Source organism: Aspergillus pseudonomiae, assembly GCF_009193645.1.
Source record: "Aspergillus pseudonomiae strain CBS 119388 unplaced genomic scaffold BDV37scaffold_227, whole genome shotgun sequence".
In the NCBI taxonomy this organism is placed as follows: Eukaryota; Fungi; Ascomycota; class Eurotiomycetes; order Eurotiales; family Aspergillaceae; genus Aspergillus; species Aspergillus pseudonomiae.
The window spans coordinates 1-11553 of record NW_022476219.1 but is presented as its reverse complement, the minus strand read 5'-3'; the positions used below and the strand labels follow the sequence as shown (position 1 = coordinate 11553).

Below are 11553 nucleotides of genomic sequence, written 5' to 3'. Positions count from 1 at the left end.
CTCTGGTGCAGCGTGGATTTCGCCATTTCGTGTTCTTCTTCCGATAATCTGGGTTTCTTGCGTGTTTGTGGGATGGGGTTCGGCAACCCCTGCGGGCGGGATCGCCATCGGGCCGAAGCTAGTTCCCGCTCGGCACACAATGAAGCGTCGCAGCCACAACACAATAGCAGATAATGAATGATATTCAATTCAATCGTCCAAAATATCCCTCTGTCCTAGCCGGTTGTGTACCCATTACAGTACCAACAAAGTACACTAGGTTCTTCCTTTTCAGTACAGTATCTGTCAGATACAGTATGTCCGGATCGCCAGTGGTACAGAGTGTCCCGTTACGATACCGCCAGTGGTCTGTTCTATACACTGAGTTGCAAAAACGGTGCCCAGGTGCTGTACTCTCTTCTTTCAAATTGTGGGTCCTCTAGGCTATAAATGGATGAAATTATTATTAGTAATCAACTCTTAATAGAATTTATTAGTTTAAATTTAAACTGCTAACCATATGTGGGCTAGAGGGCCCACAAAATTAGAAGAAGAGAGTACAGCACCTGGGCACCGTTTTTGCAACTCAGTGTACAATTTTCAGTTTCCAAATCTACTTTTTATATAGTTAGGTCAGAATAAAGATCTATTGAATACCGGGACATTTAGAAAGAACTTACGCTAGAAGTGAATAAGTGATCCGATAGTTTATTTTAATGGAAGATGACCTCCGCCTAGGAGGGCAAGGAAAATCGATATTATCCCAATACATATAATCCCCAATGTTGTACATAGCTGAGCTAAAACCCCGGGATTGGGGTCGGTAAGCTCCATTTCGATGGCTCAAGGGCGGGAATAGAACTAAGGCTTTTCTAAAGTTAAGATATATTATAAAGTTGATATTGGAGAACACGCAAGATAATACCCCAATAAAGTTTCTACATAAACAATATTTTTATATGGAAGGTTTTACCAAAACCGTTTCCTTATACTTGAGTTGTATAAAGGCGTTCCGTACTAACTGGCTCGTCTTTTAGATTCTGAATCCATGTATCACCAATGAATTGCCCGCATAATTATTGTATTTTTTTTCTCGAATCCAGTATTACTATCTAAGTAGTGTTTGGTTATTATTTAATACAAATAGCTCCAAAACTGGTATTAGCCTTAGTTTCTTTTCAAGAAGCCCTGGTATAGCCTGTTCCGTACATGGTCCCGGGTCAACAAATGTCCTTTTGGCCTTGGTAAGAATCAAATATATGTCAAGTACGATTACATGATACAAGAATATTTGGACAATAATACATCTCCGCTGAACGTTTTGAGAAACACTGATCGTGTCCAGGATACAGTAACACCGATTTTGACACCAGCCATACACTCACCCAAGGACACCAGTGTATAACGGAGACGGTAAAAGAAATAGAGTTCTCCCAAAGATGAATTTTATATTATAGTTAAGTACCACAGCGTAGCCTTATAGCTCAGGAACTAAGACAATGTTACCGTACAGCTAGATATAACCGAATAGTCTTTGGTTGAAGTCTTCTCTGGCAGCCGTTTCGTAATTTCGCCAGCCTGAACGAAAATCAGACTCAAAGTGAAAGAAACAGTGATGAGATAATCAGTACAGAATGTTTCTGTTACGTCAAGAGGGATATATGAGTTTTCTAATACAATGGAGGTATTGTAGACTAGGATTCTGGCACGAAAACTGTATATCCTGTTTATAGTAGCAAAAAAAGAGAGATAAATATCATGTCTTCCCCAGGATTTGATGTTCTCTATCATTCTCATTGAATACCTTCTCAAAACATTCTAGATTGAAGACCAACATGTCTCAAGAGCAGTCCAACATCGACAATACCGCAGTAGCTCCCCAGGCTGGTCCAGGGACTACTGTAGCTGCTGGCAGCATCAATGGTAGTCCGCATTCCCAAGAGCAGACCAACATAGATACCGCAGTAGCTCCCCAGGCTGGTCCAGGGGCTACTGTAGCTGCTGGCAGCATCAATGAATGCCCGCATACCGAAGAGGTATGGGAGTCCTTCATCAAAAAAGCGATGTCCAGAAGCGAATTTAGGAGTATGTCAAGAGGGCTTGAGATCAATACCCCACAACTATTCATTGCGACGACCCTCTTTCAGGGGTTAAATAAGGACATCCAAAAGTATAATAAAGAGAATGGGGTGGATATTAACAGTGGACTGGTTCCAGAGAGCTTCTACGAGGAAATCTACGAGAAGTGGATGACCGCTTTCGAGAAGGCTAAGTCCGACGACAATGCGGAAGCCGCATGGGCCGCGTTTTATAACACATTTACAAATCTCCAGGCATTCAATCAGAAATATCGTTTGCCTGAAGGATGGAATATCAATTCAGATATGGTCGAAGCAAACTTTGGCTGGAATTATATCCTGGCCAAGGCAGAAACAAAGGAATCCTGGAAACTAATGGTAGAGCAGATAGGGAGATACATTGTTGATGGTTCAATATCCGCCTTTTTCAGAGAGCTGAATAATGATATCCGGGGTTGGAATATGATTAGAAACAGACCAGAAACCGAAAGATTGATTCCTGAAGATGGTTGGAAGAATATTTACCAAGACTTTGTTACGGCTATCGACAAGTCCTCTAACGAACGAAATAGAAATGCTGCACTGGAGGCGGATAAATACAGAAGAGAGAAGATCCAAAGCTTCAATGCGCAGTACTGTTTGCCTGACGCCTGGCTATATAACTACCAGTTTCCGGAGGGCTGGCCAAGCAAAGATTCAGAGAATGAAGTAAAGCCAGAATTGGAGTCAGAGGATATCGACCTCGATGAAGTCTCAGAATATGAAGACGAAGAAGAGCAGAATACAAACGATGTTACTGGTCTCGACGAGCTGGAGGAAGAGGTGAAAAACGAATATCATCAGGCAGACGGCGAAGTTATCGCCTGGTGGAAGAGAGGTGTTGGCTCACAAGTATTTGTCCGCTATGGAGAAGGTTCCAATACAACATACCGTATCCGTGCTGGCGCCTCTCACATGTATGATCCGGCCAAAGTACAAATGATATTAAGTTCGGGGGCCGTACTCGGAGACGAGAAATCTACATGCTCGCGTGGCCGGGAGAAAACCATGGTCCCGACTGAACTTGGTACAATGAAAGAAGACTGGGCATACACGCGAAAAAATGTTCGTGGAATTGTGGGAATTGGATGGAAGGTCGATGACGATGACGAAGACGGCATCGAGCCACTGGAGCTGTTGTCTCCAGAGCCGTACGTTATATATCCCCATACGCGGGCCTTGATCGAGTGGACGGATGGTAAGGTTACACTAGAGGATAAGGCCTTCCTTCGTCGTATCATCAAAGGATCCAGCCTTCAGGTAGCTCGAGTAATTTACCAGAAAGCCTTGAGGCAGGAAATCCAATATCGGAGAGCCGAGGGTTTACCATACAAGCATCTTTCAAAGAGTGCCTCTGGAGTCCAAGGTAAGAAGAAAGGAGGTGCACTTGAAGAGGAAGAGGAGGAGGAGGAAGAAGAAGAAGAAGAAGAAGAAGAGGAAGAAGTGCCCGCGTTTGCCAAACCTAGCCGGGTTCGCTTTAGTGAGCTATCAAAGGGAGGCGCTCAAGCCACAGCAAAGCCTATGTCAAAGAGCTCACTTGCCAAGGAAAATCGGCGGTTGCGAGAACAGCTTGCATCGGTAATGCAAAATGCATCTATGTTTAACTCTAGCCTGGCCCCGAAGGGGAAGTATACAAAAGGCTATGGCAACGGGGTTGGATTGGAGTATATGGCGGTGCCACAGCGTCGTCGTCGCCGAGTACAACGCCCGGTCCCTACTGAACTGTTGTACTTCTAAGTCGAAAGTGAACAAGTGGCTTGAGAAGGTCCATAAATTATTACCATACTCTGGTAGTTGATCTAGCTGCCTGTTTCTTAATCGGTACTTTCTTAGACTTCCGCTTATTTATTTTTTTTTCTGCAATGCTTTCTTGTGGTAGCTCTCGAGCTTTACTTTTCTTCTTGCAACCCAGATGCTGGACGTCTGGGCTTTGCTATCTTGTTAGGCCCCTTTGTATTTCTTTTCTTTATTTTTTCTTTTTACTTTGAATTATTCGTGTTCCCTGTGCTAATCTTCAATCCCAACTGATCAACTAATGTCTCTCCTTGAATGGGTACTGAGGTATTGAATTCAATGTTGTAAATTATTACTTGTGAGTTAAAATAAGAGAGAAAGACTGAAATTGTATTTTACAAAGTGGTGTACAGAATAGTCTTTTTACCTTCTTCCAAAAGCCCCACTAGAAAAATATAAATAAAAACTTAGAACAGGAGTAGGGATTAACCAGCGTCAATATTGTTTTAGGATACAGAGATATATTGTATTGAAATCTAAAATACTTTACTAGGTTCCCATGCGGATAACTCCACTAGTTATTAGTGAATGTGTTTTGGTAATATAAAACTAGAATAAAGAAGAGATAGGCTAATATTTATAAGAGTCAGTCTCTTTGGCTAAAATTATATGTGTACGGATATAACCTTTGAAAAGTGAAAATCTCCTTGTCAAGCTATGGGTGACAGGCAGGGTATAAAAAGCGCTTGGAATGTCCAGAGCGATCTGCATTCTCTGCCAGTTGAACTCTTGATCATCATAGTCCAGCTAGTACATGAAGAAAGCTCTCTTAAACCGCTCTCAGGAGTCAACAGGCTATTCCGGCAATTGTGTACGCCAATTCTATTCAGTAAACTTCGGATTGCGTGCTCTACAGTTGGTCTGGACCGTCTTGCCTCAGCATCTGAATCTTCGATCAGAGTATTCGTGAAGACAATACGCTATGAGATTCCTGAGCTCATTGACCCATGTAAGCTATGATGTGCTATAATATTGAACCAACGGCTAATTATTTGGTAACTTCCAGTAACCCAGTACACGGATTCATTTCGCAACTACATATACACTCCGTCTGAGTACATCCACGATAGAGCAGACCTATGGTGGCCCATAGGACGCCGTGGTATCTCGTACTCTAGACTGCACTCTTATTTCAGTGCCCAGTCACGAGAACAAGACTCTATCATCCGCTCCGCGCGAGATCTCCAAGTGTTGCGTACATCACTCCCACGCTTTTCGCGTCTTCATTCGATCTTACTATGTTTTATCAACGGCCTCAAATCACCTTTCCAACCGCTATCTGACAGAGTGCTTTTGGACGGTCAGTCCTTCTTTGCAGACCACGTGAAAACGCTGGCTACTGCTGTAGTTGCGGCCAGAAGACAAGGCATTGTTATCGACACACTAGCAATATCAGGTTACTATCCAAATCACCTCTCACCAGACTATCACCTGTCGCATCTTCTTGATGATGCTTTCGCTGATGTTGAAGAACTACGGTTAGAGGATAGCCCTGCACTCCTAGAATACTTTACCCGCAATCCCCTGCAGCATCTCCAGAGACTCGAGTTTGGAAGCTACTGGATGTCTGTCTTGAAACTAGAAAGATTTGTTTACGCCCATAAGGCAACACTTCGATATCTTCACCTTGAGGATATTTGGTACATACACACGGAGGATCCCACAAGTGGAATTGACTTATCAATTGCAGATACAAAAAAAGCCTTGGAGAGCATAAGTCATATTCGTCAATGGGGTATACTGCGCGAGCTTACCATTAACCGACAGATCACTGGGCACTGCGAGATAAGGGAGGTGTTTGATAGAACATAAAGACTGTAAGCTCTAGGCTTTGGAGGGATAGATGTCTTCACTGCTCCTTTCATATCTTCACGATGTGCGATGCTATGGGAACCTACTTTGGAAAATATCGTATTTGCCTGTCTTGAAATTTCAAGATATATCTAAAAACCTTCTGTCTACTATGCAATCTATAATTTCTCACTATTAAAATACAATTGCTGTTCTCCTCGGAGTCCTCGCATAGATCAAGAATGCCCCGGTTTTCCAATTTGGGTAGTGAAGTCCCGGAGTTTCGTATACTTTGAAATATCTTCTGTAAAGAGCAGTCAATTGTGACCTAGGTGAACCAGCGAGATTCACCCATGTTTGCGGTACACTCAACTGCGAAATCAGCCTGCCCCCTTTCGCGGTCTCTGTAAATCCTTAGTTACCGGATTACTAATATTATAAGCATAGTTAATATTATTAGCTGGGTAATGCATTCTATAACTATTACTGGTTTAGCTTCTATACCAAGACAATTTTAAAACGAATGAAATGGATTTTACTGGGCAAGCTGATTTCGCAGTTAACTGTAACTACAGAGGTGTTCCTCACATCAAACTACGCTCGTAATTCTGGCCTCAGGCGGAGGTAAAGCCTTACTAGTGTAATTTGATAAATATAGGAACACCTGTGTACGGAGTATACATTTCATAATATCTCAAGGGTCGTTTTGTAAGGGACACAATTTGACCGCTAACTAGACATAACAGTATTATTAAAAAGCATTGCTCTAGTCTCAATTTCAATACATCTAGTATCTATGTGCTTGGCACAAATGTCCCAGTGAATGTATTATATTTCAGTACCGCGCTAGCCAGGGATCAGTTCATAGTTTCTGTATGGAGGCAGCGATACCTAAGATTCGTAATAAATTACTCATGCATAACTAGTTAGTTACTAGTTAATGGTTACTAACACATTGGATGTGTATTATATGTAACGCTGCCCTGGTTCAACTTACAGTATGAGTGTCTTTCCCTTGAATGAAAATAGATATAAAAGAGCTGTGTTTATCTATGTTATTTAATTGGAGTATAGTACCCACTTTTAACCTAAACTCCATTTATCCATGAAATATTTCACCTGATGATGACTGGGCTAGATTTGAGGTAGTTATGCGATACTTTCTGACATCTTGGCACATATTAATCAACGACAGCATTTTCCAGTCGAAGCCTATCGACTTTCTAGTGGGTCCGAGCCGCCTCCGAGTAACCGTACATTCCGCACTCCCCCGTGTACGATCAGTCAGTTGGTACGCAGAGTTCGAGGCCGCTTGCCAGAACGCAATGGACAATGCAATAGAAGTTCCAGACGCCATCGAGGATATTTTCGAGTACTTCTGCCAATACTTGTACACGGGAGATTATTCTATTCCCCTGCCAGTTGAGACATATCCCAGCAAACCTGATCTTGAACAACCTCAGGTGGAAAACACAGAAACCTATGCCTTGCAGCTGACAGGGAATATTTTTGAGAGTCGGGAGTCTATTGAACGAATATCCAATGAGCTGATCGGCAAGCTTTGGCCATATCCTACCCTTCCCGGAATTGGTCACCACTACAACTACCGCTTAGACTACAGTACTATATTACTTGCTCACGCTCGTCTTCATGTCTTTGCAAGGAAATATATCGTGGGGGCACTACAAGACATATCCCTCTACAAGATGCTGCATATGCTTCATGACTTTCCGCTGCACCAAATAAGACAGGGTGATATCATACGCGTGTTACGGTATTCGTTCCAGGGAGACGGAGTGGTATATAGGGAGATCCAAGAGATAATGCTGCACTACGTGACTCTATATATCAAACACTTCATACGAAACGAAGAGTTTGAGCAACTTTTGTTAGAGATCCCGTCCCTGACTTCTGTATTACTGAACGCTCTTGTTGACTTTCTTCAAAACTGATTTGCCATGTTTGCACCGCTCATCAATGTTTAACCATAATTATTCAATTTTTGTACAACTTTTGCAAGAAAGGTGTCCAGATCTTAGACTGTTGGTTTGCCTTTCGACACTACCATCAGTAGATACTATTGTTATCCAACTCGTAGTAATGTATGATGACGGGCCTACCATTATTGTGAATCCCCACCAAACCTCTTATACGTTACTGTTCTGCCATTGCAGCCAGGACATTCCTGTGGGATTGACTGAGATGATCTAGTATGGCTTGGTGTAATTCATAGCTTCTATGATTAGTAGCCATTTCGCATTCGAAGTGGGCAGTGGTCCAAAGGACTGCTGGCCTGGCCCTAGTATTGCTAACTGTTGTTACGGGCCTCGCAACTATCTTATCGAAAGCGGAGACGCAAGGCAGAAAAGTCACGCAAAGGTAAGATAGCCACACAACCACTAAAGGAAGGTTATGGTGGGTAATAGATTATACAGTGAAAAATATTTGTATTTCGTTACTGACAATTACATGACTAAAACTTGATTATTAAGCGCCTCAAGGGTGGCGCGACCTGGAAGTAGGGTCTAGCTGACCAGCCTTTAAAGCAGCCTACCTCCAGCGCTCCTTCGAGCCTAGTGCGAAAGAGGTATTTTGGGAAATTCCACATCTTCTTTTGAGTATAGGAAGTCCTTTCAACAAATTGGCCGCCTGCCATCGAATACTCTATAACTATTAGAGACCTATCTTAAAGTTCTTCGTCTATAGAATCTATACTTTCAGATGGCTGCCCCATAGTTTGCCGTTTGCTTCGCGCTGATGAGCCATCTTGCTTATCATGACGTTCGTCACGTTCCCTTCTTTTCCCGGTGTGATTATCAAAAGAGTAGACGTACTGCATCAAGTCCGCACCTGGGGCATGTCGATGCGCAGGCTCGGTATATGCTAAAACAACTCGCATATGGCAGATACGATCTATGATGTCGTCCGAGTTGACCAGGCCTTCAGTAGGGTCCGCAAAATAATGGTCGTTGGAGATTGGATCAATCAAGTCACGGAGGTGCTCTTCTAAACTTGGGTGATTAAGCTGAAACTTGCAATATCGTCGCTCCTTGAAAAAGTAAAAGATGACCAAAGATGGGTCCCCGGATTGATACCAAGTATCCAGGATCTCCTTTGCTCCCCGGTGATGAGCCATAAATGTCCGCTGCCCTAGCGGGGCAATATGTGAATCGTCCTCAAATCCAACCGCTATCGGAGGCCTTGAAATTAGTTCCCACGAGACAATTTCGCTAGGAGTCGCTGGAGGTCCTTCCACTTCGCTCTGCATTGGCTCCTTGTCATTATAATCTGGTGTTCCAGGGGGGTGAGGTTCCATAGACACAGGGGAAGACATGTCCTCTGTTTGACCACTATTTTTACCAACTTCAGGCTGAAAATGTGCTGACAATGCCGGTGAATGCGTAATATTATGACTTCCCTCCGTAGGGGTTGCACACAGTGTATCCGTTGACGTATCCCACCACGAGGCCTTGAACCCAGCAGGAAACGGATATCGACCAAAAAAGCAAAAGATAATATCCTGCAAGACAGCAAAGGTAGTTGGGTGTTCTCCTGACAGATGAGCCGGACGATATATCTGTGGGATAAACACAAATTGCTTGTCCTTTGCGTGTGTTTTCCGCTGAGGCAAGCCACAGCGCTTTTGGACAATCGAGAACCCGCCTTCTCCCTCCCAGGCAAGGGCTGGCATCACCGGCTGTTGAGCGCTCTTTGGTCTCGGCCATTTAAGGACATCAACAATCTTAGATGCCCCCCTCTCAGCCCAGTCCTGAGGGTAAGCATAGCGTTCGGGTGGGCGCCGGCCAAGAAGATACGCCCGAGCACTTGGTTTTGCCGTGACCTTTCTGCAAAGTGAGTCTATCTGAGAAGACCTGAATCCCAATGTCTGAGCCAATGTGGCAAGCTGGCTGTTGAATTCTGGTTCAGTTTCTCGGTATATGAAGTCTTCATTGCAGCGCTGATTACGTGGCCCTGCTAGATGGGTGTCAGTCAGACTTTCTATATGACGTATGGCAAACAACCATAGTTGCACATATGCAAGAGTCGCTATGATTCTCTGCGACAATAGTGACGAGACTGCAGAGTTATTACCAATAAACTCTGTGGCACTCTCAGATACCTGGACGGCCCAGGTTGGGGTCGTACCATCGAACCTGCGCATAAGAGCATCCCTCACATCCTTAGATTTCGAGGGAACAAGTCGTTGCAGTGCCTTTGCACATGGCTCCAAAAGCAGAGTATCTTGAATCAGGGACCGCAAGCTTAAGATTCTTCCCTTAATATCCAACAAACCAGAGAGTAACTTTGCTCGGTCGCTGCCGTCGACAACAGACGGAAAAAGCACACTCTGGTCCATCAAGGTCACTATATGCCGTTGGTCAGCATTGGATTCCGGCATCAGATTTTCCACGAGGCGGACTGAGTTCACGTCAACATGAGTTGAGTTCCATGAGAATAGAGTTGACCAGATGTTATAGATTAAGTTCAGATAATTAGAGATCTCCTGTTACCGGTCAGAAGTGGATGCGTTCTTTAGCCCCTAGACAGGAAGTACTTACACTAGGACAACTGCACTCTACGAGCCTTCTGATGAAAGTAATAGATATATCAGGCCATAGACCCGGAAAAACAATTAGCTGGTCGAGGGCCCGCGAAATTCGCGGGTACCTATCTTCCAATCGCTTGAGATCTTCCCTCCCGCGACGAGATATTTTAGACTCCCAGTATTCGATCTCATCGCCACTGTAGTTGGACAGCTTACTATGCCGTAAATTGCGCAAAGCATCGCCTGCGTCCATGTGATCATCATTAAGCGCACGCAGATGGCGTACTAAATTCTCGGGGAGATCTAAATTATTTGACGTTGGTTCCTGATACATTTGAAAACTAAGATTCATGTACTAGGCATACCATCTCGAAATAGATTCACAGCCCACCAATGATCGCCAGAGTACAAAAGCTCTTTTGCCACTTCAACACGGTGTTTGCCATATAGACAGAGTATTTTATAACCGTCCGGCAATGACAGGAAAGGAGGATCGGTGGTCGACTTTAGATTCTCCTCAGATATATCAGATTGGATAATGGTTTGCCGCAGAAGATCTTCGCTGATCGTAGCAGATATATAATATCTTGGTTCCATTCGCGCCAATTGATTGACTTGAAGCTTTTCTTTGAGCTTCGCAACATTATCGATGTTAAAAACCTTGGCACCAAAAAGAGGGAAGGGGAAGGACAGGTTCTTGAAATAAATCTTAGCACTGCCGAGAAAGAAGGTAGATAACTCTGCGACACCTTCATCGAGGTAGAAGTTATCCATAGACGAATAAGTCAAATCACAGATGTGTCTATAAATAGCTGTAGTAGCTTTTGATAGGCCGATAGTCAATATTTTTGCATAGAATAGGGAGCCTTTCATGTTCTGATAGTAAGAACAAGCGGATTAACGATCTTTCAGGTTATACAGGTATGGATCAAGGACATGCAGACACATAATTCGCCAGGAAATTGTCTTAGTATGCCTATGATTTATACCGACTAAACGACGGAGAGTGACTCACTATTACCCATCAGGTGATCCAAACTAGTAAGCAGAGGGCTAGCTTGCGTTTCGATATCCTAGGATTCTGGAACGTCGGTGAATCATTACTTAGACTGCGATCGACACAAGACTGCCGTCAATACCAAGTCTATTTCATTATTATTACTAATAATTAGTATTCTAGTTTTGTGCTAGTCAATAAAGATTTGGGTATTTTAAGAAAAGTATTGTTGTACCAGACTGTTGTACCAGACTGTTGTACTAGACTGTCGTCGATACTAGACTGCCGTCGATACCAGACTGTCGTCGATACCAGACTGTCGTCGATAC

General features: G+C 43.5%; 4 protein-coding genes across 4 annotated transcripts; 3 read left to right on the top strand and 1 right to left on the bottom strand.

The window, feature by feature from the left end:
* Window positions 1-1814: 1814 nt before the first annotated feature.
* BDV37DRAFT_289916 (uncharacterized protein) lies at window positions 1815-3833 on the top strand (the record flags this gene model as incomplete). Its single annotated transcript, XM_032088591.1, has 1 exon — window positions 1815-3833. The coding sequence occupies one exon, from the start codon at window positions 1815-1817 to the stop codon at window positions 3831-3833; it is 2019 nt and encodes a 672-aa protein (XP_031934184.1).
* Window positions 3834-4389: 556 nt separating this feature from the next.
* On the top strand, window positions 4390-5702 carry BDV37DRAFT_277335 (uncharacterized protein; the record flags this gene model as incomplete). The annotated part of the gene is made up of 3 exons (XM_032085743.1): window positions 4390-4428; window positions 4590-4790; window positions 5034-5702. The coding sequence occupies 3 exons, from the start codon at window positions 4390-4392 to the stop codon at window positions 5700-5702; spliced, it is 909 nt and encodes a 302-aa protein (XP_031934183.1).
* Window positions 5703-7006: 1304 nt separating this feature from the next.
* Window positions 7007-7633, top strand: BDV37DRAFT_289915 (uncharacterized protein; the record flags this gene model as incomplete). Its single annotated transcript, XM_032088590.1, has 1 exon — window positions 7007-7633. The coding sequence occupies one exon, from the start codon at window positions 7007-7009 to the stop codon at window positions 7631-7633; it is 627 nt and encodes a 208-aa protein (XP_031934182.1).
* Window positions 7634-8367: 734 nt separating this feature from the next.
* Window positions 8368-11001, bottom strand: BDV37DRAFT_289914 (uncharacterized protein; the record flags this gene model as incomplete). Its single annotated transcript, XM_032088589.1, has 3 exons — window positions 8368-10185; window positions 10241-10530; window positions 10593-11001. 3 exons carry the CDS (start codon window positions 10999-11001, stop codon window positions 8368-8370), a joined length of 2517 nt encoding a protein of 838 aa, XP_031934181.1.
* Window positions 11002-11553: the final 552 nt, after the last annotated feature.